The 26,282-nt window shown below is 39.3% G+C and overlaps 2 protein-coding genes and 1 long non-coding RNA gene across 5 annotated transcripts in view; 1 reads left to right on the top strand and 2 right to left on the bottom strand.

The window, feature by feature from the left end:
- The window catches only part of LOC134212639 (G-protein-signaling modulator 2), a 31,903-nt gene extending 20,245 nt beyond the window's left edge, over positions 1–11,658 (bottom strand). Inside the window, exons 1-3 of one of the 3 annotated variants that reach the window (XM_062690664.1) lie at positions 11,118–11,658; positions 10,876–11,020; positions 93–832 (exon numbers count right to left, since the gene is read on the bottom strand). In XM_062690664.1, the coding sequence (XP_062546648.1) occupies positions 93–832; positions 10,876–10,920 (785 nt within the window). In that variant the 5' untranslated portion in view covers positions 10,921–11,020; positions 11,118–11,658. Of the gene's footprint in view, positions 1–92; positions 833–10,875 lie in introns of all 3 variants that reach the window. The other 2 variants (XM_062690663.1, XM_062690665.1) reach the window with 2 other exon arrangements.
- Positions 11,659–14,541: 2,883 nt separating this feature from the next.
- On the top strand, positions 14,542–15,800 carry LOC134216776 (S-adenosylmethionine sensor upstream of mTORC1). Its single transcript, XM_062695581.1, has 3 exons — positions 14,542–14,628; positions 14,703–15,032; positions 15,087–15,800. The coding sequence occupies exons 2-3, from the start codon at positions 14,736–14,738 to the stop codon at positions 15,792–15,794; spliced, it is 1,005 nt and encodes a 334-aa protein (XP_062551565.1). The 5' UTR covers positions 14,542–14,628; positions 14,703–14,735; the 3' UTR covers positions 15,795–15,800.
- A 2,599-nt stretch (positions 15,801–18,399) lies between these two features.
- On the bottom strand, positions 18,400–25,970 carry LOC134216775 (uncharacterized). The gene is made up of 3 exons (XR_009980821.1): positions 25,875–25,970; positions 25,062–25,542; positions 18,400–19,017 (listed from the first exon to the last, which is right to left on the bottom strand). It is a non-coding gene; the product is annotated as an uncharacterized LOC134216775 (long non-coding RNA).
- Between the last annotated feature and the right edge of the window lie 312 nt (positions 25,971–26,282).

Here is a 26,282-nt window from a genome sequence, read left to right as displayed (position 1 = left end):
TTTTAGAACAAGCCAGTTTTCCAAAATAGTTCCTAATGTGTTCTTATTAACTAATGAGTACCCTATAATAAGCAGTTCAAATGTACACTTACTTGTAGTGATTGGCAGCTTGTTCGAACTGTCCGAGAAAAATGTGCGAATTCCCTAGATTGCTGTTTGCCCGCCGTTCGGCTGCTTTGTCGCCAAATTCCCGTGCAATCCGTAGTCTCTCCTGATGATGTTCGATGGCAGTTTCAAAGTTTCCCAAAAGGTAGTAAGTATTTCCTAGGTTTCCGCAGGCCCGACCCTGCGCTCCTCGGTCACCCAGCTCCTTCATGAGTGTCAGATTTTGCTGGTAGTATTCGACGGCCTGCATGAGCGATTCCTTCACCTTGTCAGAAACATCTCCGGGATCTTTCTGTCCCAACTGTTTGCCTTTGGCGTGGTACACATTTCCTAAATTATAGAGAGCGCGGCCCTCTGAAAGACGATCGCCAAGCGATTGTGCAATAGCCAAGTGTCGCTGGCAGAATATGGCGGCCTCGTCGAATCGGCCCATCACCTTGAGTGTATTGCCCAGATTACCGGAGGACTTTGCCTCGCCCAATTTATCGTTCATCGACCGTGCCAGTGTGAGGTCATGTTTGTGGTATTGCATCGCTTTGGTGTAGTCGCCCAGATAAAAATATGCATTCCCCAACTGACTGTATATGGCACTGAGCGTTCGCAGGTCATCGGTCCCGGCCTGGATAGCAGCCTGGAAGAAGGCCACCCCTGCACGGCAATCGCCGGATTTGCACAATCGTTCACCCTCCAGAGCCAGTTCCAGGCACATGGATGATCCATCGTTATTCTGAAAATAATTTACAGAAAGATAAGAAAGTGTTATTTTAACGCCCTCACCATGTTCAATATCAGTTTCAATGAAAATCAAAACAAATATGTGATCAGTACTGATTAAACAGTAGAAGCAATGTTCATTTAAACTTGAAGCTCAACAACAGAGGTCGGAGAAAAGCGGATGCACAGCCAAAATTAGTAAATTAAATAATAACTGTAATTGCCCAGACAATAACAGACTGCGCTGCGCACCCACTTGGTAAAGTGTAATAAAACCAACATCCGTTCGCTGGTGGAATACCAAGTGAATTCACTTATGCAGTGGGTATCGGACGCCGGAGCTAGAGTGTGTTTGAGAAAATAAGCGAGCAGCTGTTGGTATGATGGAAGACGAGTCGGTCGGTCATCTTTTAATTGAAAGATTCAAGAGTAAGGCGTATTACATCAACGCTAGATTATCATCCTAGCCGCTAAACGGAGGGTGTAATAATTGATTTACATTGAGTTATGATTCCAATAAGTTTATAGAAAAATGTTTACGATTTTCATGTTTATTTACCAGATATGTTTCTTATATAATTCTGCGATTATTATTTTTGAAGCCAAAGATACGACCTAAATAATTATTGATTTAAATGCTTAAATAATTATTGAACATTTATTATAATTATAATTAACACCAGTATTTAACTCTAGTACCAATGTTTTGAAATAATAAACCATAAAATATGTTCAAAGTGGAGGCTTCAGCTACCTACTGATGGTATTGGTTGGCGTGGGAGTACTATCAGATTCGTCAAATCGACGTTTGAATCTGTGTTTACACAAACAGATAAGTCGTTTTGAAAATTTGATATTGTGTTATGATTAGGGTGGACTAACCGGTAGTTCCGAAACCAGTAATACCGGTATTTTCCGGCCATTTTGAGTATCGAAAATACCGGCATTCTCGGTACTTAAAAAAAAAATTGTCGGTGTAGAAAATTTCGAAAAAAATTTCTTCTATGGACATTGTTTACATCGTCGAGAATGTTTGTTCAAGTAACTGCGTCTGCAATCTACGGAGAAAAAATAAACATAAATTTGAAGAGAAAATATACTAGGTATGTCCGCTGCTTCTGTGTGATTTCTACGTGGAAAGCAAAGTGCGTTAAGTAATTCAAAAGTAATTAAGTATGAAGGCTCCAGCACAAGCGGACAAAGGATTGCCTAACATTATTCTGAAACGTGCAGTTTTTCCAGATGGACTGGTGATCAATCGTCATCACATTTCCAAAAAGAGGTACAAAAATCACGCAATATTTCGACGGTCTCCTTTCTTGAACAAACTGCTCTAGCCCGAATGGCTTCGAAGGATGGCATATAAAACAGCATTCTTGCCCAATCTGAGGTCATCCGCTTGGGTTTAGTCACTCGGGGATTTAGTTGAATTTCAAATCTCATGAACTGCCGTTGGACGCATAAATGTCACATGTTACATTTTAACATTTTTGAGGTTTTGATGTCTAACGTTATAATTTAATACGTATTTTTGAAATATTTTGTCAAAACAGAGGTTTTATTCTAGAAAACTCGAAAAAAATCTGAAGTCAATTTGTCACATTCGAACAAATGGACGCATACTTGTCACACCGGGATGAATGGACGCATATTTGTCACACTAAAAAAAGAGATATGTATAACAATCTCACAAAAAGACACATAGCACTGCGTGATGTGTTCTGAGGACCGTTCATAAAATATACCATGATTTTAGGGTCATCTACAGTCGACGTGGATAGTTTAGAAGAGTGGCTGGTAATTATGCAAGGTCTTTTCCCTACTTTCAGAATTTATATGGACGGTTGTCCATGAAAAAAGAGAGGAGGTATTATATTGTCTAGATTCTAGAACCTCTCCAAGTATAACGTGAACGGCCTCTTGGGAGAAGGCGATATGAAACTGTGATAAAGAGGAACCCTTTAGCAAACCCTTTTTTGTAAAACTCATAACTATTATGAAATGTTATGACGATAAAATTCATTCAAAGTATGAAACAAAGTACAAAGATTAATCAGAAGCTTCTTAAGCAACCGCTTCGTCGGAAGATCAATGAAAAACGATTTTTCCCCTTCGGTAACAACAGGTTGAACCACTTTCATTAGAGAACTTTTCTTTTCTTCTTCAATTCCTTGAGGAGTATTTTGCCAACGTACATTTGTATCAAAAGAGGGAAACAACTTGCAACAAACAACATGGTCTTTACTGTTGATATTGTCTGCGTATGTAAGTTCATAATGGCCTTTTTCAAACACGTACGGGTGAGGCTTGCAGTGGTTTATCGTATACTCCAAAACGGTGAGCTTTGAAGAAGTCAGTTGCTTGCATATCAAATCCAGTATTTTGCGTTCGCTAATGGCGGCGTGAGTACCTCTCGATTTGACATTAGAGAGGTAGAAAACATTAGAACTCATCTAGTCAGCTTTGACAAAATTAAATTTTAATCGTAAATAAACAGGTGTCAAAAATATTATCTGCTACATCTAGGCCTGAGATTTCTAGAATAGATTTTCTTATAACTTCAAGACTTAAATAAATACATTCAACATTATCTAATATTTCTAGGGTTACTGAAAAGACTTTAAACGTAATTGGGATTATGAAGCAGGGACTTAAATTTATGAGGTAACAAGATGATGCATGACGAAAGGTGTTTAACTTTTATCTCTGGAAATGACAATGATTGCTTCCATTGGTAAGGTGATTGGAAAGCGATTCAACTTTGCAGTAATTCTGATCAATACTAGTAACATAGAATACTCGCGCGACAGCACAGCAATATGCTTCCAAGGAATACAATTATATAACTACCATGTACACTTTAGTTTAAATTAGAAGCTGAACTAACAATTAAAAAATAAAGGAAGCAAGTTAATAAGTGTGTACTGCCGTGCTAAGCATAATTTTGTCCCATATCGTTTTTTAACGGTGCCATTCCCATTGTGCTGGCGGTGGCCCGTTTGCCTAAACAAGTTATTTCTTAGAAAGACATCATATCTAGACTTGCCAGTATTCCATTCTTCCTCTTGAATCCATTGATGGTTACTTCAGGTGACCGTCAGCATAGTAAATAAGGCATTCCTTGAAAATAACATGGGACAATTATGCTTGGGACGGCAGTGTACTACCTAATAAATACATAGTACAAATTACATTTTTTTTTTCAATGTTTCTGGCTGGTTATACTGCCGTCCCAAGCATATCTGTCCCATGTCGATTTTTATCATTTTTGAGTTTTATGCACCAAACGTTCTAAATTAATGTATATTTTATTGTGAACAAATAAATACATATAGTTTGTTCGAAAACTTGGCGAAAAAACATCGGGTCATTTTGTCCCATTATAGAATTTCCAAGCATAACTGTCCCATTGAAACAAATTCATATAACATGTATTAAATTACTTCGAAGAGGCCAATTTTCATTATCAAATCATTCAGAGAAAGAATATGGGTTGTGGTATAGTTTCAATGGGTAAAAAGGTTAATCCACCTAACATCGTTGATGCCTTTCTTGTGCATTATGAAAATTGAAAAGTAATAATTGAAGCATATTAAGATTATTTATATTAAAATTTGAGTGAGAATAGTCTCTCATTTTTATTCGCATTCTTTGTATTCATTTAGACTTTTTCTTCTTTTCTTGTTGGCATTACCATTTTTGCATTCGTATATGATGAGGCTAACACGATAATACTTTTATGCCTAATTGAACCCGAAAATTCCTTTGATCGTGAGTCCAACCAAGCCACCTAAGCATCATCGCTTTGTAGTCGTGCTTCTAATCGCATGGCTATAAGGTAGGCCCAATTAATTTACATATATACAAGATTTTTCCAATAGCTTCGAAAGTGACTAATCGATTTTCAATAGCAAACAATGGGGCCGAATTTCCCGTCGAGTACAACTTATTACGAATAAATGGTCCTTAACATGTGTTTACAAATGTTCACACACGCACCACACACAGGTGGAAGTTTCCACTCGACACATCAGATGCTAATCTGAAATAAATTTTATAGGAATCATCAAACACCTTCGCAGTATTGCGGTATTGAGTTACCACGTAATCTGATTTTGATGCTTCTTCCAAAAATCCATCTGCGCTGAAACATAATTCACCTGAACCAGTGGCGTTGCCAGAAAATGGGGGGGGGGGAGTTTTCTGAACTTTTTCTTCGAAAAAATTCTTCTAAAATTTTGTCTCTAAGGGGGGGGTTCATGTCCAAAACCACCCCCATGGCTACGCCACTGACCAGAACTTATTTCAGGATTAAATTATGTATAGGAACCAATTCTCACTGTCCTTCCTTATACTTATGTAAGATATAATATCTCTGGGATTTTCAGACACACTCGTCCCCATGTCAGCTTTTTAATACATATTTTTTTTCTATGGAGCGTAAGCCCCCTCCCCCAAAAGCTTACGTTATTAGTGTACGGCCCTTTACTACAATACGCTTTGAAAAGATTTAATGCATCTAATTTGAAACAGGTTGTTATCCAGACCCAACTAAACTTTTGCTAAGCGCAAAGTAATCTGATGATACTTTAGCACTGGGACAAATATGCTTGGAATTATCAATTTTGTCTTCAATTTCGCAGCATAAATGTCCCACTGAATAAATTCCACTAAAAAACAGTGTTTATCTTTTGAAACATACTAAGTCATTAGAAATACACTATTTTCATCGATATACGTTTATTAATCAAAATTTCATGGGGCAATTTAGCTACAAACTAAAAATATGTTTCCAACTTCAATCGCATTTTTCTCAGTTGCATATTTTTGACATGGGACAGATATGCTTGACACGGTAGTATAGCTGTGAAAATACTGTGAACAGAAATACAATTTATTTGAAAGAAATTTGAAGAAATACATTTATTTGATTTCTTAATAGCTTCACTGATATTGCTATTTGCAGCTTCCTAAAAAATTACCTTTATAGGATGATTAATGCATTTTACTTAACCGAAGATAAGTATGTTGCATTCTGTAATCAGAGTTTCAAAACCATTACACCAGCGTCAATGATGTTTTAAATATATCCGCTGTATTACAAATAACAAAATTGATTTGCTGGTCCAGAATTTGAATTTTTGACGTTGTTTTTGTTTGGAGAATCATAATGAGTGCCAATGTTTTTTAATATATCGAGGCCTACATTGATTAAAATAGGTAAATATTTTCTACCTCTTGAATGTCAAAAGTACACTCATTAGAACTCACTTGGCCGCCATTATCGAGCGCAAAATACTGGATACGTCAACACTGTTCTTTGCATTGCCAACCACAAACTAGAAGTTTTCATAACTGAAGACACGTTCATGGCGCATTTTGGAATCAAACGTCGCATGGGAAGAATCAGCGGCCATTAACATATGTCCCGATTCAAAGTTCTCCAACAGTATGCGCTCGACCTGAATTTCATTACTGTTTATCAGTAGGGTAATGTGATGGAATAAATTCCAGTTCTTATTTTGCGAACTACAATTATCCAACCAAAAGATAATTGTCTTCAGGGCAGCGTACTTTATAATAACTTTGCAAAAACAGCTAAGGAATTTGTTGGTGGTGGCTGGCCCAATTATTACTTCCGGTCTTTTACCATACTTAGTATAGTAATAGTCAAGCATTCGTTCTACATATTACTAATATGGGGGGTAAGCGTGATTAATTGTTATAAAATTTAAAAAAAAACGAATGCTAAGACCAAGTGCCACCGGATGACTCCAAGCGGGCCAGTGTAATGTGGGGTAGTTAGGGTTTAACAAAATTAACTAATAATATAACTTATTTTACCACGCACAATTTTAGGATTGTTTCTACGCATCATATTATTAGAAGGTTTGTTTTCAGTATTACTTAGCGCAAGAGAGGGTTTAAACTCTGCGTGACATTGCATTTATTCCCCGATTCAGTGAGTAATGGTAGTTTCGGGGCGGTAAGGATATCATTTTGATTACCAAAGCAAATCAACTTTATTTTCAACATTATTTTCCACTGATGATGCTAAACTGATAAGCGGAAACAACATCTGTCTCCCTCTATTTTAGTCACGATCTTTCGGTGTCATAAGTGATCAGCACTCATAATATTACTTAATGTGGAGGGCACGCATGGAACATATTTTTGACGCGTGTCAGCCGGCTGACTCGGGATCGATAAGGAGTTTTTTAGGTTTGGTGTGGTTGTTTTGGTTCAGTTTGATTAGTTATATACTTAGGCAGCAAATGATAGGGAGCTTGTTTTTCAGCATGACGCGACGCAGGAGATATATTATTTTGTTTAGTTGTATGATTCAAATCTTCATTGTTTTATTCATTAAATAAATATGAGCAATGTAGCAACTTGATGTACACTTGAGATTCGAAACGGGTAAAACTGGGATTAAAAATCAAATATTCTAATAGAAGTGAAAGAAGTCGGTTCAAAATACATATCTATTCTCCATTTAATATCGTAAAAACGGTCTAAAGAACAATCACTAATTCTTTGGGGCCAATGATGGAGGCCCCCTCATTATTTTTTTTTTGTTACAGACGACCGGCTTTTGAAGAACAGCAACATCCAACATGGAGTTAGAGTTGACAGAGAGGCATGGAGTTGAACTCATGGATCTAAGAGATAATCGTTATTCGTCTACGTGGAGTTACTATACTAATCATAAAATCATTGTCTCGTTTCAGCAATCGTAAATCTTCTCAACTACATTTCCCTTTCCTATCAACTCTCTTTTCTTTTAATGTATCCGATACTTGTGGGACTGGTTAAACCCAGCGCCTGCTTGTGGTTGGAAGCCGGTGTACTATACGGTCTAGCGCATGATAACGGTGAAGGCTTGGTAGGTCTTCACCTAACTTAAGTGTAGATGGGCGAACGCTGTTGGCCAGGGTGAAGGCTGATAAATTACAAATTACAATTACAATTACAAAAACAGCTAAGGATTTTGTTGGCTGTGCGACCATTAACTGACTTGGGCCAAATGCACGCAGACAATGGGAATGTTCGTATGTAGAGGCCAACAGGCGCAGAGCTCTCATTGAAGACCAGCACCCTTTACGAGAAAATAATGCTCTTGAAGCAATCCAACCGTGGAAGCCGTATGATCTAGAAAATAAGTTCATGAGCTATAAATAATTGAGAACTTTTTGCAAATCCACAGAAAAACTGCTTCACCTGCTAGCACTTTGTAAGCATCATCTCGAAAAGACAGTCGTGATTCCTTTTGACGTTGAAGATGTAGTGCATGTCCTTGTCCTTGAAACTACGCCACTGCCGCTAAGAACCGGTTAGTCAACCTCTGGGACCAACTGGCTCCGCAAACGGAAAACGATCACCTGTGTCATTTTTTAAATCGAACCCGAGGAAGTACTGTTCCGAGTTCGTGCCACTGGATTATCTGTATTGGATATTCCATTTCCGGTTCCACTTCTAGCGACAGGGAAAAATCACACCAAAGAAATACAATTGTCGCTCGCGAAATGTAAAAACAAATTAACAACAACCATCTCTCAGTTCACGGTGTGACAAATATGCGTACATTTTTCGCCTGACCAGTGAATTTCGCGGCATAAGTGTCACATTCGGGTTTTGATTGAAAAAACGTGGACAAAATTGTTATTTTTAGCAATGTTTAAGTCCGGATCAATGAATATGAATATTCTTCTATAGTTTATTACAGTGTTGTAAAATGTCATTTGCATTCGGTTATATAATTTTCCTAGAACTTTTTTTCTTTTATTACGTTAAAGTCAATAAAAAACCGAAATTTTGCGATAATAGGTTGAATGCATTTTGAAACTTCAAATGCGTTTTTCTCATTTTGCGCGTATGTAACATGTGACATTTATGCGTCCGACGGCAGTATACGAGAAAGACAAAAATGTGAAAAATAAAAGAGCAGATTTTTTGCCAACTGTGTAGGACATCTCTGGTGGAGGACCAACGCTGAGAGTTGGAACGGAAAGTGCAGCGTACCATCTATGGTGGGGTGTAGGTAACGGACGGTACGTGGAGGAGGCTGTTTCAAAAAGGCAAGTCACAAACGTAAACATTGACTTTTTTCGCTGATTCCAAGAAGATTAGAGTCTGCTCACGGTATTTTCCACTTCCATTCAGTAGAAGGCGCGGAGCTCTACCAGTTCCCAGTGATAGTTAGCTGAGAGCGTTCCAAATTAATAAGAAATTTGCGAAAAAAACAATGTTTACGTTTACGACTTTCGCCATTATGAAACAACCATGTCGAGTTTATCGTTAAAAGTTTATTTTTTTTTGCAGAAAATCTCGTTTTGAGAAGTTTTCCTTTTTATCGTTTCTATTTTTGCGGTAAGTTTGGGTTCTCTATCTGGCTACATGGATTCCTGGACATCTGTACATCCATAGTTGGCCACTCGGACAAGGTTTGTGGATGAGAAATCCCATTCGTAAAACACGACTACCCCCAACCAAGATAGATGTCTTTTTTCCTGTACATATTTTCGTCCAGCTTTCACTTTCCAACAAAATGTTAATATTTTAAGTTCTAACTCGCTTTGTTAATTATTATGTACTGTATTTTTTGCTTCCGGTTGATCCTGAGGGTTGTTCCTTTGAGTCTCATCCCCTGCCAGTTGCTCCCTTAGCACTGGCGATACCATGACAAGTGGATAACTACAAAATTTACGGAAATAAAAACTGTAGGGTAAATGACCCAATAGTGGAGGAACTAAGCACTTCCCCTCACTGTTTTAGCTCTGAAAACTGATACATATTTTGTTTCGCTTACCTTGTGGGTGTATCCAAAAGCGTTTGGACTAACTTTTCTTGCAGTCGGGAAATCATCGCAACAATATTCATAATTGTGCTCTAAAATTAAACCACCAATTATTGGTACAGTGTTCCAATAGTTGCGGTATTTTTTAATTTGTGTTCCTATAGTTGCGAATCCCATTGTTTTTCTATGGGACTCGCAACTATAGGAGCACTACCGCAACTATTGGTGCAAAGACGGAAAATATTAAAGTGTTTTAATGATAATTACCTATTTTGGATGAATTCCGTGGATGTTTCTCTTTGAATAGTGTGTTGATATGTCAAGCAAACGATAGATCATGTAGACTACTGCGATTAATTCGTAGATTTGACATAACATGGACTACCGCAACTATTGGTACACCCACAACCATCGGATCAATTGCCCTATAACTTTTGCTGATAATTCCAATCTAGAGCACTATGTAAGCCGGTTAAATCGAGTCAACCGCACAAAATGTTTTTTTCACGTTATTTGCACATTATACTACTTGACCCATATTGAATAATAAAATTGAATAATAATCTACTTTATGTACACGCATAAAAATCCCTCGAATAATCTGGTAGAAAACGTTGTCTTGGAACTCTCAAGTTAAATTCCGGAAACAATTTAAACGAAATTGTAAAATTACTTTTGTATAGCAATTCCCGACATTGAATCTATAGAGACTTAATGTCAACTACATGAGATCCTAGCTATTAATTATGCATAAGAAACTTTGCACTTAATAAGCTGCGAGATATTTAGTAAGTTTTGAGTTTTTGCAATTTTTTCAAAAATTTTCAGTTGTATATCAAACAGTTGTATATCAAAAAATAGGTTTGACCACAATAAGGGTGAAGCCAGAGTGAACGCGACGGCGCGACAGTGCAATTTGAGTAATAATACTTAAAACTTATACTTAAAAATACTAATACTTAAAAAAAAACTCTTAGCAGCAAATTTTCTCTATGCCACCAGTTCCCCTATTCGGAAGGCTGAAGATGAACAAAGTACTTACACCTATCAAGCAAAACTGTATACGAGCTGGTGAGTAACTTCATTCGCTAGATGGGATAGGCTTTCAAAGATAGGAAACTTAGTAGATACCACAATAATGATTCATCAAGCCAGTTCATGGAATTGACGCACCTCGACCATAATTTTGATTCTTATAAACCTAATTTATGATCAATTTTACATTATTTAACAAATAACTATAACTCAATTGTATTTACCTGATCGCTGGACAGATTTTCAGCGCTAGCTGAAAGAGAAGACATTATGCTCCCTTCAAGGTATTGTCGGATGTTTAGCAGGCTGATGAACAAAAACTCCCTGTTTTCACTATTGCGACAAGCCAAACAGACAGCGTTACGTTTCCTAATTAATATCGGATAGCATTAAGCACTAAACATTGCACTCTTCTTGAGACGGCACACGAGAGAACAATAATTTTCAATTAATGCTACACACGAACCAATGACAGAAGGAACTTCTCCCCCCTCAGCAGCACTTCTTAATATCCGTAGCCCCAGCGCTCCACAGCAGCGCCAGACCAAATCCGCTAGCAATGAAGTGAAGAAAAACAAAAATGGGTGACGCACAAAACGGCTCGAGAATTGAATTATCGCTTCCAAAGCACCGTACACCAAACCGAATTTCGAGTGCACTACCCCTTTTTGGCACTTAATTCTTGATCGAAAAGCCACTTCGGATATCGACCGTTTCGCAGACGGGCACGGCGTTTTGATTCTGCGAATAATCTGAAGATTAAACACGGGCAAACACAGCGACGGAAAGGAAAAAAAAACGCTTACACTTCGATAATGTTTGAGATGTTCTCCGCGACGCACCCGTTTTCGTATGTTTTGCTTCCACTTCCAGCCACAGTTAGCTCACTCTTGTTGCCACCGCCGCGACCATTCCTCCGCTTGCAGCGAACGAATCAAGGAGAAAAAAGCGTTGATTTTTTCACTTCTGCAGCAGTTTTGCTGACGGTTGAAGTTTTTATTTACACTATTTTTACAGAAGTATGAGTGAGATCTGATGACGTTGGTGCGATTCAACCTGACGTTTGGATGACAGTAATATCCCCTTCAGTATTGTCGCCATTATCACGCTGGTCCAGATGAACCTAAATTTTGATTCAAGAAAGAAAATTAATTCGTCAAGAAAATTAATTCGCACGATCAATTCTTTATTTTATTCCCGCATAGAAATAAATCGTATGCTGAATATTTATTGCCTGATTTTCTCAAAATTCCACGCGGCGAACCCTTCATGAAAGGTACCGCCGCGCTTTCTGCACCCCGTTTACTTGATTCTTATGGGCATTGCGGTGTATCGTTTGGCGCGGCCGTACCTTTCGACAGTCATTCGCCGCGTGAAGTATTGTGCAAGTACCCATTTGGGAACATTACAAACGCCGCGCAGTGTATCATATCCAGAAAATCTGACAATAATATTATTTATTCCATTCCGCTTGTAATTATCTTAGATGAGATAAGACAACTCGAGGCTGAATGCCCTCACACAATTTTCACCACGATTCTTGTGACGAGCAATGCAGTGTGACCATCCCTTTTTGAATGAATAAAAACGAACAAGACGAATAAACGTCAACAATTAATCATCAAATCTCGGGAACTTTTTCAAATCGGCGTATGTAACATTTTGATCAAGCTGAGAAAATGAGCTTGAAAGTTTTCAGATTTTATTTTTATTCCTATTTAGAAACTAATCATTTTTATTGCAATTGAATACACCTCAACGATACATTATGAAAAGGTTCATCGTCACTGACTCTGAAATCTGCACTGCGTGTGAACATTCCAGTTATTTTGATAAAAATATATGTTACAACGTTCTGCATTAGATAAATCACATACGTCGTTTTGATACGTCAGCATGACCGAGGTCATGCTACTTTCGTCGAAATGTTACGCTGCTCCGTACGCTGCATTGTTGATACGTCGAAATGTTGCGTCAAGTTGAAACGTTTCACGCACATGCGACAAAAAAATTGCAACACTTACAACACGACGTAACAACATTTGCTGCAGAAAAACAACGTAAAATGTTTTTCTTAACGAAAATCAGAGTATTCAAGCAACATGCTTAATTTTGAAATCAGTGATGAAAAAGTACAAGCAGACGCACGTTTTAAACTATTTAGTTGTTTGAAAAAACTTTTTAAAGTACATTTTCTGCTAAGCGGTGTATGTGCAATATTTTCAACAATGGTGTTACACCGTTTTGCAATAAATTGATTTCCATTTTTAAAAACACATTTTCATGTAGCTTTGAAGATATACACATTTTTAGATGAATTTGATGCCATATGCTGTTGAAAACGGGTTTGTTTACAATTTGCGACATACGCCGTTTTGAAAAAGTACCCGAGAAATACTTACCTTTAAACGGTAGTCCATGATTGCAATTGTTTATATATTTTTATCAGGTATTTTGTATTTATAATTCACATTCACAAAAGCGAAATAATTAGTTTGACCGAGTTTATTTGTTTAAGACAATACCGATGTTGAAAATTGCCGGACTACTAGCAACACGGCGAAACCAAAAACAAAATACCCGTCTGGAAAAGAACGCGACGCTGTGCTTGCCGGCGTTTGTCAAATCAGCGAATCAAAAGTGGTCTTTTCTGACAGCAAAGTGGTTGCAAAAAAAGCCAACTAGATGTCTTATCTCATCTCAGGTAATTATCATTAGTTGTACCACAGACAAACAGACGTAACACTAGAGAGATTACCATCGACCATGACTTCAACGATCAATTTGAATTTGATTGATTGCGCGTTTCACAACTAGAGGCGTCAGCGTCGTTATCCTTCGAGTATGACAATGTCATGGTACACATAACACTCTAGCGCCTTCTGGTGACAATGTCATACGAAACATTGTTTCGTGTAACATGCTCGCAAGATGGTAGTAGAGAAGTTGGGCGATGGATTTTTCAGAAAAATGTTCAAGCTGTTACGTCTGTTTGTCTGTGGTTGTACGATACACGTGAAATCATATGATTAAGCTTTTTACCGTCTGGATCATACCAAATATTATTAGTCAGCTTCGAAGTAAAATTTTAACCACGATGGGAAAATAACCATCGAACTGTCAAATTTCAACTAAAAGTTAAACGAATCGCTGGAATGGTTCACAGCTTAGAGGCATACATAATATGGGTTCTTTCGAAAAGTTGGCCTTAAATAAGCCAAAGAATCGATTGAGACAATTGAAAGAAATACACGGGAAAGGTCAAGATTGAATACATACTTTAAAAGAGCATACAGTAGACTGCAAGTCATTTAACTGCAATGCTTTTTAACTGCAATTCGATGTCAAACTGACTGATGTCAAACTCAATGACAGCTGCATTACGCTGCATATTCAGATGCACTTTTATTGCATCTGACGTCAATTGACAACCGTTTGACGTCTATAATGCGCTGCAGTTATCGAACGGCATTCGTTAACTGAAAAGTAAACATTTTGCAGTTATCGAACCGCTACTGTACAAGATCGGAGACTAAAACTTTTTTTAAAATTACAAAGGGTCTGTCTCATTTGGAGAATTAAACTGAAATTAAACTTAAAAGTGACATTTCAATAATTATCGAATAAACCTGCTCGCAGAGCAAGATTACTTTTGACAGATATCGAATCATTTTGCATCTACGTCTTATTGGAATTGCTGGGTAGCACCTGCCATTTTTATGATTGGGTTATTTGCTAATTTTCGAACTGTCACTTTTAAGTTTAATTCTCCAAATGAGATAGACCCTAAATATAATAAAGTTAAAAAAATCGGAGACAGATTCAAAATTAAATTCGATCAGATCATAAATTGCTCCTGTAAGAGTTTTTCAAATTTTCTGAAGGGTTCGTTCGAAATCGCTTGTTTTATAGGTTTTTGTTTTGCTCGCGTTGTTCGTGATGGATGAAGAATCGCGAGAAGAGCTTGTTTTGTTCAGGTATGTGTTCTATTTAATTTTATAAATAAATTTTAAATAATTAATACCACTGTGACTGTTGTGCGATAATGCAGTGATAATCACCATTCAACGTTTGAACCTGTACAATGGCTTCCGAGGAGCAGCTTGCCCTGTCAGGACTTATTAAATCCGTTCACCAGCAGCTGCGGGACTCTTCGAAGGATGCCTCGCCGGATGAAATTTGGCGAGAACATCTGCAAAACGGGGACCTTCTGAAGCGGTATGCGGAGGCAATGCACAAACTGGCCACCTGTTACTGGGACAAAACGATGCAAGTGTCCTGCAAAAAGGACAACAGTCGCATTGAGTGGGTAGTCAAATCGTGCCGGGATTACTTTTTTCGGGAGTGCCTGCTGAACTTATTCCGAGAGAAAGATGATAAGGTAAGGGTTTTTTGAACTATTTGAAATGATATTTTTCCATCCTGTCTGTTGTAGGTGATGAAAATCCTGAATGAAAATTATAATTATTCGCATGAACCGTACGAAATTTCTCGAATAAGACTGCTCGATGTCGGAAGTTGTTATAACCCGTTTAGCGCTTTCTCTGATTTTGATGTAACAGCAATCGATATCGCACCAGCCCAAGAGTCGGTTAAATATTGCGACTTTCTGGAGGTTTCTGTGGGTCAAAACCTGACACAAGATTCCGCGTCTTTAATTAGTAGTCTTCCACAATCGTATTTTGATGCCGTTGTGTTCAGTTTATTGCTTGAGTACATGCCATCTTCCCACCAGCGAATTCTTTGCTGCCGAAAGGCGTACGATGTGCTTAAACCAGAAGGAATCCTTCTGGTTATTACACCAGACTCGCGGCACCAAGGTGCAAATGCTAGACTTATGAAAAATTGGCGATTCACTTTTGGTTTGATGGGTTTCACCCGCATAAAAATTGAGAAGTTGGAACACGTTACTTGTATGGTTTTTAGGAAATCCTTGTTTAAAGAGATTTCAGAACGGTGGTGTAGGATTCACAAGGAAGATTACATGGAACCATTATTGAACATACCGCAAGATTTCAAAACTGATCCTCTACCAAACGATGATGAATGTCAGAGTAAACCGGTTGAGAGAACGGTCGATGCATTAGTTGAAATCAAAGAAATGTTCGGAGGACTACCATTTGAATACAATGAAATTGATTAATAGATACCTTTAAAGACTTTTTCAATTACGAAAGAAAACCGTACAGTATTTAGTAAATACTATTTACTCTTATTCATGTTAACATTTGAAGCACTCCAACACACTTGTTAACTTAAAATGATGAACAGAATTGCATTGTTCTCAAAGTAATTCTAAATCGGGCACGAGAGAAGTTAGCCAAGATACTGTTGCGTCAGCACACATGATTTCGTGTCGGAAGATTATGCGTGGACCATATTTTCACCATGCTAGAGAAAATCCATGAATTGCAAGAGTTCCTGCTAACTGAATACGACAAAGGTTTCGACCGTTTGAATCACGAAAAGTGTTCAATAAGCACTTCCACAGATGTTAACTGTGAGGTTTCTAAGCCGAGTTACCATTTTTGTGCATTCGTATACTGCCGTGAATCGTATATCTGTCCCATCTTTGCTGGGTTTCCTATTCATATGGGACAAATATGCGATTCATGGCAGTATAGACTAATATGATGAGGCTAAACCGATGATACGAAATTTTCCGAAAATTTCCTAAACCGGTCACCTTCAGCGTGGTCTGGCTTTGTAGCCGCGCATTTTACTGCACTGCTATAGGGAAGGTCCCACATTGAGAAGCTACAAGATCCCGAACACTACCATAAGATTACGCGCAGCAGCTGGAAGTGGTACTTCAAACGGAAGAGCAGCTAGGTGCTGCTTCTCATGAAGATGGCTGGATAATGGAGATACACCGGGGTCAGTTTTTACACGTAAAAAAAAATGTAAATCCTGAGAACCGCGTAAATTCCAAAACTCGCGAAAAAAAAGAGCGGCGCAGAAGAAAACGACGTTTAAAGCGATCGCAGTTTATTTTTCAATCCACCAATATGGTAGCACCGCTGGTATGACGGCGAATGTATACAGTTAGTGGAGCGGAATGTAGCATGAATGATTGGAAATTGCGTCAAAAATATACAAACGGGCGCTAAACAAACAAACTCGATCTTCCGGAGGAAAAAAAAGCGCTACCAGAAAGATCGAGACCGTAAAGAAACAGAAGAACTGTAATGCGCTGATAGCAATGCTATGTGCGGAAGGGCACAAGGCGCAGGAATGCGATAAGGCACCAAAGTGCCTCATCTGCGCCAGCAATAAGCAAGCCTGTAACCACGTTATGGGTGGATCTTTTTTCCCATCGGAAAGACAGCCAAGAAAAAGCCGTGCAAGTAACACAGCTGAATCTTAACCACTGTGCAACTGCCCTGTTGCGGCAGTTGGTCTCGGAGTCGAGGACCGATGTCGCCCTTTAGTCCAACCCGTACAACGTCCCTGTCGATAACGGCAATTGGGTGGCGGACGAGTCTAGGATGGCGGCTATTTGCTCCTCTGCTGAGGGTATCGCGATAGCCAATATCAATGGTGTGTTCTATTGTAGCTGGTATGCCCCACCAAGGTGGCCATTAGAACAGTTCAACCATATGATCGATAGGCTATTGTCCGACCTAAGCGGAAAACGTACTCTTAACGGAACTTTTTGTTACTTGGGTTACATCCATAGTAATCATCTAACAATTCGCTTTGAGATCAACTATGGCGTGCAACATCCGAGGTCCGGGGATCCCTGTCAGGTCCGCGGGTGGAGAACCAATCACTTCGACAGCGAAGTTTTCACCGCGGCCCTGGGACTGGAAGCCAACACTGAAGGTCTAAGCGGAGATGCGTTGGTAGCTGTCCTATCACGCGCGTGCGACGCCACCATGCCGAGGAAAGCCCTGCCGAGAAATGGCAGACGCCCGGTATACTGGTGGAGTGCCGAGATTGCGGCCCTTCGATCAACCTGCCTCAAGGCTAGGATGCAACGTGCCCGCACCGAGGATGAAAGAGCGGACCGCCGTGAAGTGTTTCGAGCTGCGAAACTGGCCATCAAAAGCAGTAAGAGAGCGTGTTTTGACAACCTATGCGATGGAGCCAACGCGAATCAGTGGGATGATACAGGATAGTGATGGCCAAGACCAAAGGGAGCTCTTCACCCCCCGAATGGTCCCCGGATAGGTTGGCGAGGATTATCGAGATACTCTTCCCGTCCCGAACCACAAGTCCCTGGCATCCTGCACCGCAAGGCAATATGGGTGCGACCGAAATGGTGACTCCGGTGACGAACGAAGAGTTACTCACGATGTCCAAATTCCTGATAACGAACAAAGCTCCAGGGCCTGATGGAGTTCCGAACAGCGCTCTCAAGGCAGCAATCATAGCGAACCAGAACTATGCAGAGATGCCTTGATGAGGGTAGATTCTCCGAAAGATGAAAAAGGCAGAAATTGGTGTTGTTGCCGAAGGCCTGGAAGCCGCCGGGCGACCCATCGGCGCATAGACCAATCTGTCTTATAGGCCTCCTTAGCCGTGGTAAGACGCGCGGCTACAAAGCAAGACCATGCTGAGAGTGGCTGGGTTCGATTCCCGGTGCCGGTCTAGGCAATTTTCGGATTGGAAATTGTCTCGACTTCCCTGGGCATTGAAAAGGTTGATACTTTCGGCTAAAATAAGAATAAAACATGCGTTCGTGTTCACAGTCTAAGAACTTCTGATCTCGTGTATTCAGTCCTATTTCGTTACATGTTGTGACTTCTAGCTCACTCTCTACTCTCTCGACTCTCATCATATTCAATGATATATTATTATTAATATTATTCATTCGAGGTAACTGTCCCTGTTACTGATCTTTATGAATCTGAAAGGTGGATTACACCGCTACAACTTCTTCACCGTTTAGTTGAGAGACCAATAAATATATATTCGACAGATCAAATTCAAAACAAAACAACTTACGTCTAAAACTGAGAATTCGATAACAGTTAATTTCAATAGTATACATAATCTTCTTTCTTTTTCTTCACACATCTTCTTTTCGAACGCCGAAACTCTTCAGCCGGTTGCGCAGTTCGATTCCGACTGACATATTCGAAATCCTCACCAGAGAAGATAAATGAATCGGCAGCAAAGCCATAAAAATCGGTGCTCGAATTCGAATCGTCATCCTCCTCTCTTCTACGTTTACTGGTGCTTGCAACCGCTGGCATTTCAACACAATTTTCCGTTGACAACTGTTCTGCTGTAGCATTCCCAGCTTGTAATGAAGCACTCTCTCCTTGGAAAGCAAAAGTCCTTGAGGCCTTCCGGCGAGAGGCAGGAACTACTTTTAGTTGACGTTTATGAGCTGAAATCACTCTTCCCCCTAGCGACACCTGTAAAATATTTGTGGAGATCCGTTTCAGAATTTTGGCAGGTAACCATCGTCTTATGTCAGTTGGATTAACATTTTTATAATAAATCAGATCCCCGCTTTTAAGGTCAGTAAAATGGTCAGATGACTTATCTTATAGATGACTTGTACTTATAATTATGTTTTGGGTTTATTAAATCTAGTAAAATTTTTGGTTTATAAGACAGCATACGCTCCGAAGGGAACTTCCCATCATCTTCAAGGCATATATTTCTATAATTAATCAGAAAATAGGCAACTTGCTCATCGGTTTCTAGTTTTCTTATTTTTGGATCAATCAGGAATTTTTTAAAAACGTTTTTAATCAGTCTCACCATACGCTCCGCTTGCCCATTGCTTTCTGGATGGTATGGCGGGCTTTTCAATACCATAATGCCTTGATTTTTAAAAAATCTGGAAAACAAATCAGAATTAAAAGGCGGACCTCCGTCAGTTACCAAAACATCCGGTAAACCAAAACGGGCAAAAATATTAAGGAAAACCTTTATTACTTTTTTGTGATCTGTTCCGTATTTCATGTGTTCAATCTCTATCCATTTTGTAAAACTGTCTACAACGACTAGAAAAACTTTTTTTTCAAAATGGAAAAAATCAGCATGTATTCTACTGAAGGGCTTTTTAGTTGCTTTCCATTGAGAATAAGGTGGTTTCTTAGATGGTGTTGTTGTCTCATTACAAGTTCTACAGCATTTTACAAACTTTTCGATATCGTTATTCATACCAAACCAATAGACAGTTTTACGAGCCAATTGCTTAATTTTATTTATTCCACAGTGATTCATGTGAAGCATTTCAAGAACTTTCACTTTCATAACACTAGGAATAACAACTCTGTCTTGAAATAGGATACAACCATCGACAATCTCTAAATCCTGATGATGTGAATAAATATTTAAAAAACTTTTATCGAGTAGTTTAGGCCATCCTTTGTCAACAAAGCACATGATTTTCAGTAAGTATTCGTCCCTGGAAGTTTCCTTCGCCACTTCCTTATAATTAGGCGGAAATTCGTCAGTGAAGTTTAAACTTTTAATATATTCTCGAGCTAGTTCACGTGGCACTTCATGAGCAACCGGAAACCTGGAACAAAAATCTGCGTTCCCCATCTTTGATGACTGCCGGTATACAATTTCATAATCGTATATAGACAATTCCATCACATAACGCTGTAGCCGCGTTACAGATAGTGACTGTCTTCCCTCCTTTCCAAAGATTCCAATGAGAGGTTTGTGGTCGGTGAAAATTGTAATTTTTTTCCATACAAGAATTTGTGAAACTTCTTGACAGTACACACAACTGCAAGAGCTTTAAGGTGTAAAATGGGATACTTTCGCTGAGCATCATTCAAAGTAAAAGATGTGAAACTTACAGGACGTTCCTCACTTCCAATTATGTGTGCCATAACTCCGCCAAGACCATAGGAACAGGCATCCGTGACAACAACCACAGGTTTTTCGGGATCATAGTACATACTCTAAAACATTTGGCTTTATTAGAAAATGTTTACACTCATTAAAAACTGTATCACATTCACTGCTCCATACATATTTGACATTTTTTTAGCAAGGTATACAAACATTTGATCCTTGTAGACAAATGTGGAATGAACTTAGCGTAATATGTGACTAAACCCAAGAAAGCCTTAAGTTCTGAAACATTTTTTGGAGCCTTTGCTTCGCGTATAGTTTCAATCTTATTTGGACAAGGCTGCAAACCCTTCTCGGTTAATACATGGCCAAGATATGGCAACTGTTTAACAAAAAAATTGCACTTATTAAAGTTCACCTTAATATTAGCTTTCGCTAAACGTTCCAAAACTAAATAAAGCTTCTTTTGGCAATCTTCGTAGTCTATTCCCGCAATTAAAACGTCGTCTAAATAGCACGACACACCTTCCAAACCTTGAAGTACTTGATCCATAACTTTTTGGAATATTGAGGCGCTCGATGAAGCTCCTTGTGGGAGTCTATTGTAGGCGTAAATACCCTTAATTGTATTAATGATCATAAATTTCCTTGATCTTTTAGAAAGTAAAAGTTGTGTGTATGCACCTGTCAAGTCTAAAGAACAAAAAACTTTAGATCCTGCTAATGTAGCGAAAAGATCTTGCGCTAAAGGCAAAGGGTATGAATTCGGAACTATCACCTTATTAATTGAAACTTTACAATCAATTACTAAACGTATGTCTTGATTTTTTTTTATCACCACAACAACAGGCGACGCCCATTCACTAGCGTCCACTGGCGTTATTATACCGTTCTTCTCCAAATTATCTAAATGTTTTAGAACCTGTGGTCGTAAACGGAGCGGAACTTCATATGCTTTTCTGAAAATGGGTTTGTTATCTTTTAAAACTAAATCGCCTTCAAATCCAACTATAGGATTAGATAAATCGTTGTCAAAAACTATCGGAAACTTACGCTTTATTTCAAAAAATTTTTCTTCGTCATTTATCGCATTGATCCTTTCCATAGCCGCAATCGATTTCCCAAAAACATTCCTCCAACCTTCGTAAACAACATCGAGCCAGGTACGTCCCATTAACGGTACAAAATCATTCTTGTGTGGCAGTCTATAACCATGGAGCACCTAAATGACTTCGAATTGGCGGATGATGTTGCACTCCTCGCTCAACGGCGCTCTGACATGCAGAGTATGCTCAACGACCTTGCCGAGCGCTCCTCTTCGGCAGGTTTAGTCATGAACGTCAACAAAACCAAATCGTTGGATGTAAACACGGTAACTCCTTCCAGTTTCACAGTAGCCAGGCAACCAGTTGTTGAATGCTTCCAATATCTTGGTAGCCAAATGGCGTCAGATGGCGGTATAAAGCTCGACATAAGCGCACGGCTCAAGAAAGCAAGACCTGCCTTTGCGAGTTTAAGAAATATCTGGAAAAACAGGCAGATAAGTGAACGCACCAAAAGACGAATTTTCAACTCTAACGTGAAATCTGTGCTATTACACGCATGCGAAACATGGTGTGTATCAGTGGAGAAAACTCAACGGCTGCAGGTGTTCATTAACAGATGCCTGCTGTATATGATTCTGACCTGATGGCCTCACAACTGGATCTCAAACAACGAGCTCCATCGTCGTTGTTACCAACAACAGAAATTCGCGATCGGAAGTGGGGCTGGGTCGGCCACACTCTACGTAGGGGCGGAAACGAAATCTGTAAACAAGCATTAGACTGGAACCCAGAGGGACATCGCAGCAGAGGCAGACCCAGAGGCTCTTGGCGGCGAAGCCTCAATAAAGAAATAAAAGAAGTCGACCGAAATCTAACCTGGCAACAGGTTAAACCGATAGCCGTGCAACGCTCAGGATGGAGATCTTTCAAGTCGGCCCTTTACACCACCATAAATAAGTTAGTAAGCAGCTGCTGGAGGAAGTATTACTAAACAGCCCGACATGGAGTAAAGGGAACTCTAGTTTTGTTTGTTATGTTTGAGAGTGCTCTCTTTTCTCCAATATTTTCATGACTGGTGCAAGGTATAAAAAATGTAATGGATTCATTAGTTTTGATTGCTTGCCGGGCGACAAACCTCCTCAGCGCCGAGATGAAGGCTTGAGTTGTGAGGTCTCCAACGATCTCCAGATGGAGGTTCTTCACTACTAGGCATACAAATGCTGCTACGAAGAGCATTATTAGACTACCCTTGCGAAAGGGGTTCTAGATGTAGAACGGGCCACAGCAACGTTTGCATTAAAAAAAAATGACTTTTTTGAGATGGTGATTTAAAAAAAAGCTAAGACAAATAATTGCATTTGATAAATTTCCCATGTTCACGTTCGCCAGTTACTTTTTCACTAAATGCGATGTGCTTTACTACAGGTGTGGCCCAAACCCCAAAGTAGTATTTGTTTAACGAAAATTCGCTCTTTTGAGAGAGCAACTCTCAGCTGGGTTGCCGAAGATGGCCGAAGGTGGCCGAATGTGACGTCACGTCTGGCATACTCAGTACAATTTTTATAACAGACGTGACGTTTCATTTCGCCCACCCACTGTGGGTGGCAATGTTTACGTTATTTTTTCGACTACTACAGACATAGAGGACTTTGGCCCACACCTTTACTGAAGCACATCGCACTAAATGGCTGGATGTAACGACCTCCTGTTCTTCCTCTTCAGCTTGCTTTGGATAATGTGACCAGACGTCGACTTCGTTTTACAAATTCATTTCAATTTAAACAGCGTTACAAATATTTTTATATTTTTTTGGGCCAAAATCTATGCGAAATGCACTTTTGGAGGATTCATTTTCGAGCCAGTGACACAATAGGCGTCCCGCGTTTCGCATAAAGTGTCGCACGATGTCCGTTTTCGACGCGACGGGGTGCCGTTCTTTAACGCACACACTTCTGAATAGAGTTGCTTCGCTGTTTTTACCATTACTGTTAGAGTTTGACTGGTATACCTGTCAAATTTTGTCTGCTGATTCATGGGTTACTATGATTGATGCTGCGTGGGTGGTTTCGTCAGTGCGTGTTGTGGAGTTCATCCTGATTGTTGGCAAGCGGGAGCCACTTGGAACGTCTTATCGCACTTTTTGTTCACTGAATATGACGGACGACACATTCTCCGATTGCTGTGATTGCTGATGATGTGACTCTAAGTTGTGGTTCACATTAGGCCTAGTTCGATGGTTTCAAAGCAATTGAATATATGATTTATTTAGTAAACGGCAAGTACTGTTTCACTGCCACACAATTCTCACAGCGCAAAATCACCAAAAATAGTTTCCTACGGGTGCCTGCTAACTGCACAGAGACTTCAACTTTTCCCAATATCTTCAGCTTTTTTCCATCAATAACTACTAAACGCTTATTGCATGATTCTAGAGGCAGATTTTTAAAGCACCGCATGTACATATTCTCGGAGATAACGCTTTCAGCCGATCCACTATCAATTTCCATAGTTATTCTCTTCTTTTCAATTATTGTTTCTACATAACAAGGTTCACTGATTTTATTCACAGATGCAATCATCATACACGGCAGTTCATCGTCAGAATCTGACTCCATATCTTCCTTTAAACGCTTGAATAATCCATCAGTTCCCGAACTTGACGGTTTGGGAGAATCTAAAAACTTTACACTTGTCTGAGATTTGCGAGGGCTTTTGTTTCTTAGTCGGTAACAATATTTTCTAACATGCCCTTTTTTCTTACAATAAGAACACAAAATTGTTTTTCGGAATAATGGTTCTTATTGTTATATCTGCCATTTCTGCGACTATCACTGGGCCAACTTCTGCTGTCACTTCTACTTCTGCTGCTGAATCTAGATTGGCGATAAGGTTTATCATCTTTACGACCTAAACGAGCTACTATACCAGGGTTTTTATCATCATCGGTACTTAAAATCAGTGTTCTATCAGAAGCAAGCTTCTGATTAACAATTATTTTTTCGGCTTTGGCCGCAGTTAAATCATCCTCATCAAAAAGTCTCTTTTGTAAACCTCGATCATTCAAGCCGATAACTAGCACATCTCTTATTGCTCTGCTTTTAAAATCGCCAAACTCACACTGTTCTGCTAAATGCTTAACGTCTAAAACAAAATCTACTGCCTTCTCATATTGCCCCTGCCGACGTGTCCAAAATCGGTAACTATGGATAACATCTGAGTCCTTTTTATCATAGCGTTGCTTCAATTTATCCGTGATTTGTTTATATGTTAATTCTCTCAAGCTTTGTCCTGGAAACAGAAGCTTTAACTGAGAAAACACCTCGGTACCGCAAACAGCCAAAAACGAGGTTTTATATCTATCTTCCGTATAGTTATTATGCTCAAACATCCACTCTAATTGCTCTTGATATTGAGAAAAGGGATTAGTACCGGGGATAAAAGGCTCAGATGTAGGATCAATAGACATCTTGTCTTTGTTTTTATTAGGCGAGGCACTAAAAAATACTATAAATAACAAAATACTTGCGTTGCATAGAACTACGTTGGGGTATTGAGGTAAAATTGCATTCAATATAAGAAATAAAACCACATACCTGATGACAACGATGTCAATTATATGTATAACCACCCTACTCAGAATGAGTCGACGTCGATATATTTGCAACAAGGGTCCCACGAAGCAAAAGATAAATACAGCAGCAACAACACCTTCAACACGGAAGCAGGTCCACAGCAACAACAGCAAACAAACAGCAGCAGCAGCAACACCCCTTTTTTTGGTTGCAAATGCGTATACGACCTCACAGAACAAACCTTCGATAGCACTTGCGGATGCACTTGCATGCATACAATGCACCGCACCTGTCTTCCCACCGTCACACTTTTAGGTAAGATAGGAACCGTGGAAACGGAACACCACCGGTGCTATTACAATCGTACTCACTGGTACTCACTGGAAAACCGTTCAATGTGTGACTCTCACGGTGTACTCGGTATACTTTTGTAAGGTAAAGTATCCAAAGGATGACACTCAGATTTGCGGTAGAAATGGCGTTGACGCTCTATAGGTGCTCACTATAAACAAAAGTAAAATACAAAATGGTGAGAAACACACCAGAAATAAAAACGGCCAAACAATGGAAAGGAATCCTATTGTTAGATCCAAAATGGCGTTTTCGTGAAAGATATTTTCTCAAAAGCTTTCTATTTTAACCGAATTAAATATGCTTTTTGAATCTGCTCACAGATAAATTGCTTTGCGGCTCGTTAGGAAAAATGAATTTTATGTTATTCAACCACCTTAACGGCAAAACAAGTCTGGAGTAAAATTTCAAACTGCAAACAGCCTTACGATGTAATGTACCTTACGCTGACATGTGGTGTGATTCACGATAAAAACAACTTACGCGAAAGAACTTTCAACGCGAATACGGAATATTCCTCCCAAACACCCACTTCACTTCTCACGCGCGATAAAGTTAACTAAGATTTTTCACTTTTTTTTGTCCTCGTCGCCACTGAAAAGGTTGGTACTTTCGGCTAAAATAAGAATAAAACATGCGCTCGTGTTCACAGTCTAAGATCTTCTGATCTCGTGTATTCAGTCCTATTTCGTTACATGTTATGACTTCTAGCTCACTCTCTACTCTCTCGACTCTCATCATATTCATTCGAGGTAACTGTCCCTGTTACTGATCTTTATGAATCTGAAAGGTGGATTACACCGCTACAGGCATAAAAGTATCATCGTGTTAGCCTCATGATATACGAAAGCAAAAATGGTAAAATGGTAACCTCGCAGTTAATAACTGTGG

Source organism: Armigeres subalbatus, chromosome 2 (assembly GCF_024139115.2).
Source record: "Armigeres subalbatus isolate Guangzhou_Male chromosome 2, GZ_Asu_2, whole genome shotgun sequence".
NCBI classification, from domain to species: domain Eukaryota; kingdom Metazoa; phylum Arthropoda; class Insecta; order Diptera; family Culicidae; genus Armigeres; species Armigeres subalbatus.
The sequence above is the reverse complement of the archived record's forward strand: the minus strand, read 5'-3'. Positions and strand labels throughout refer to the sequence as shown.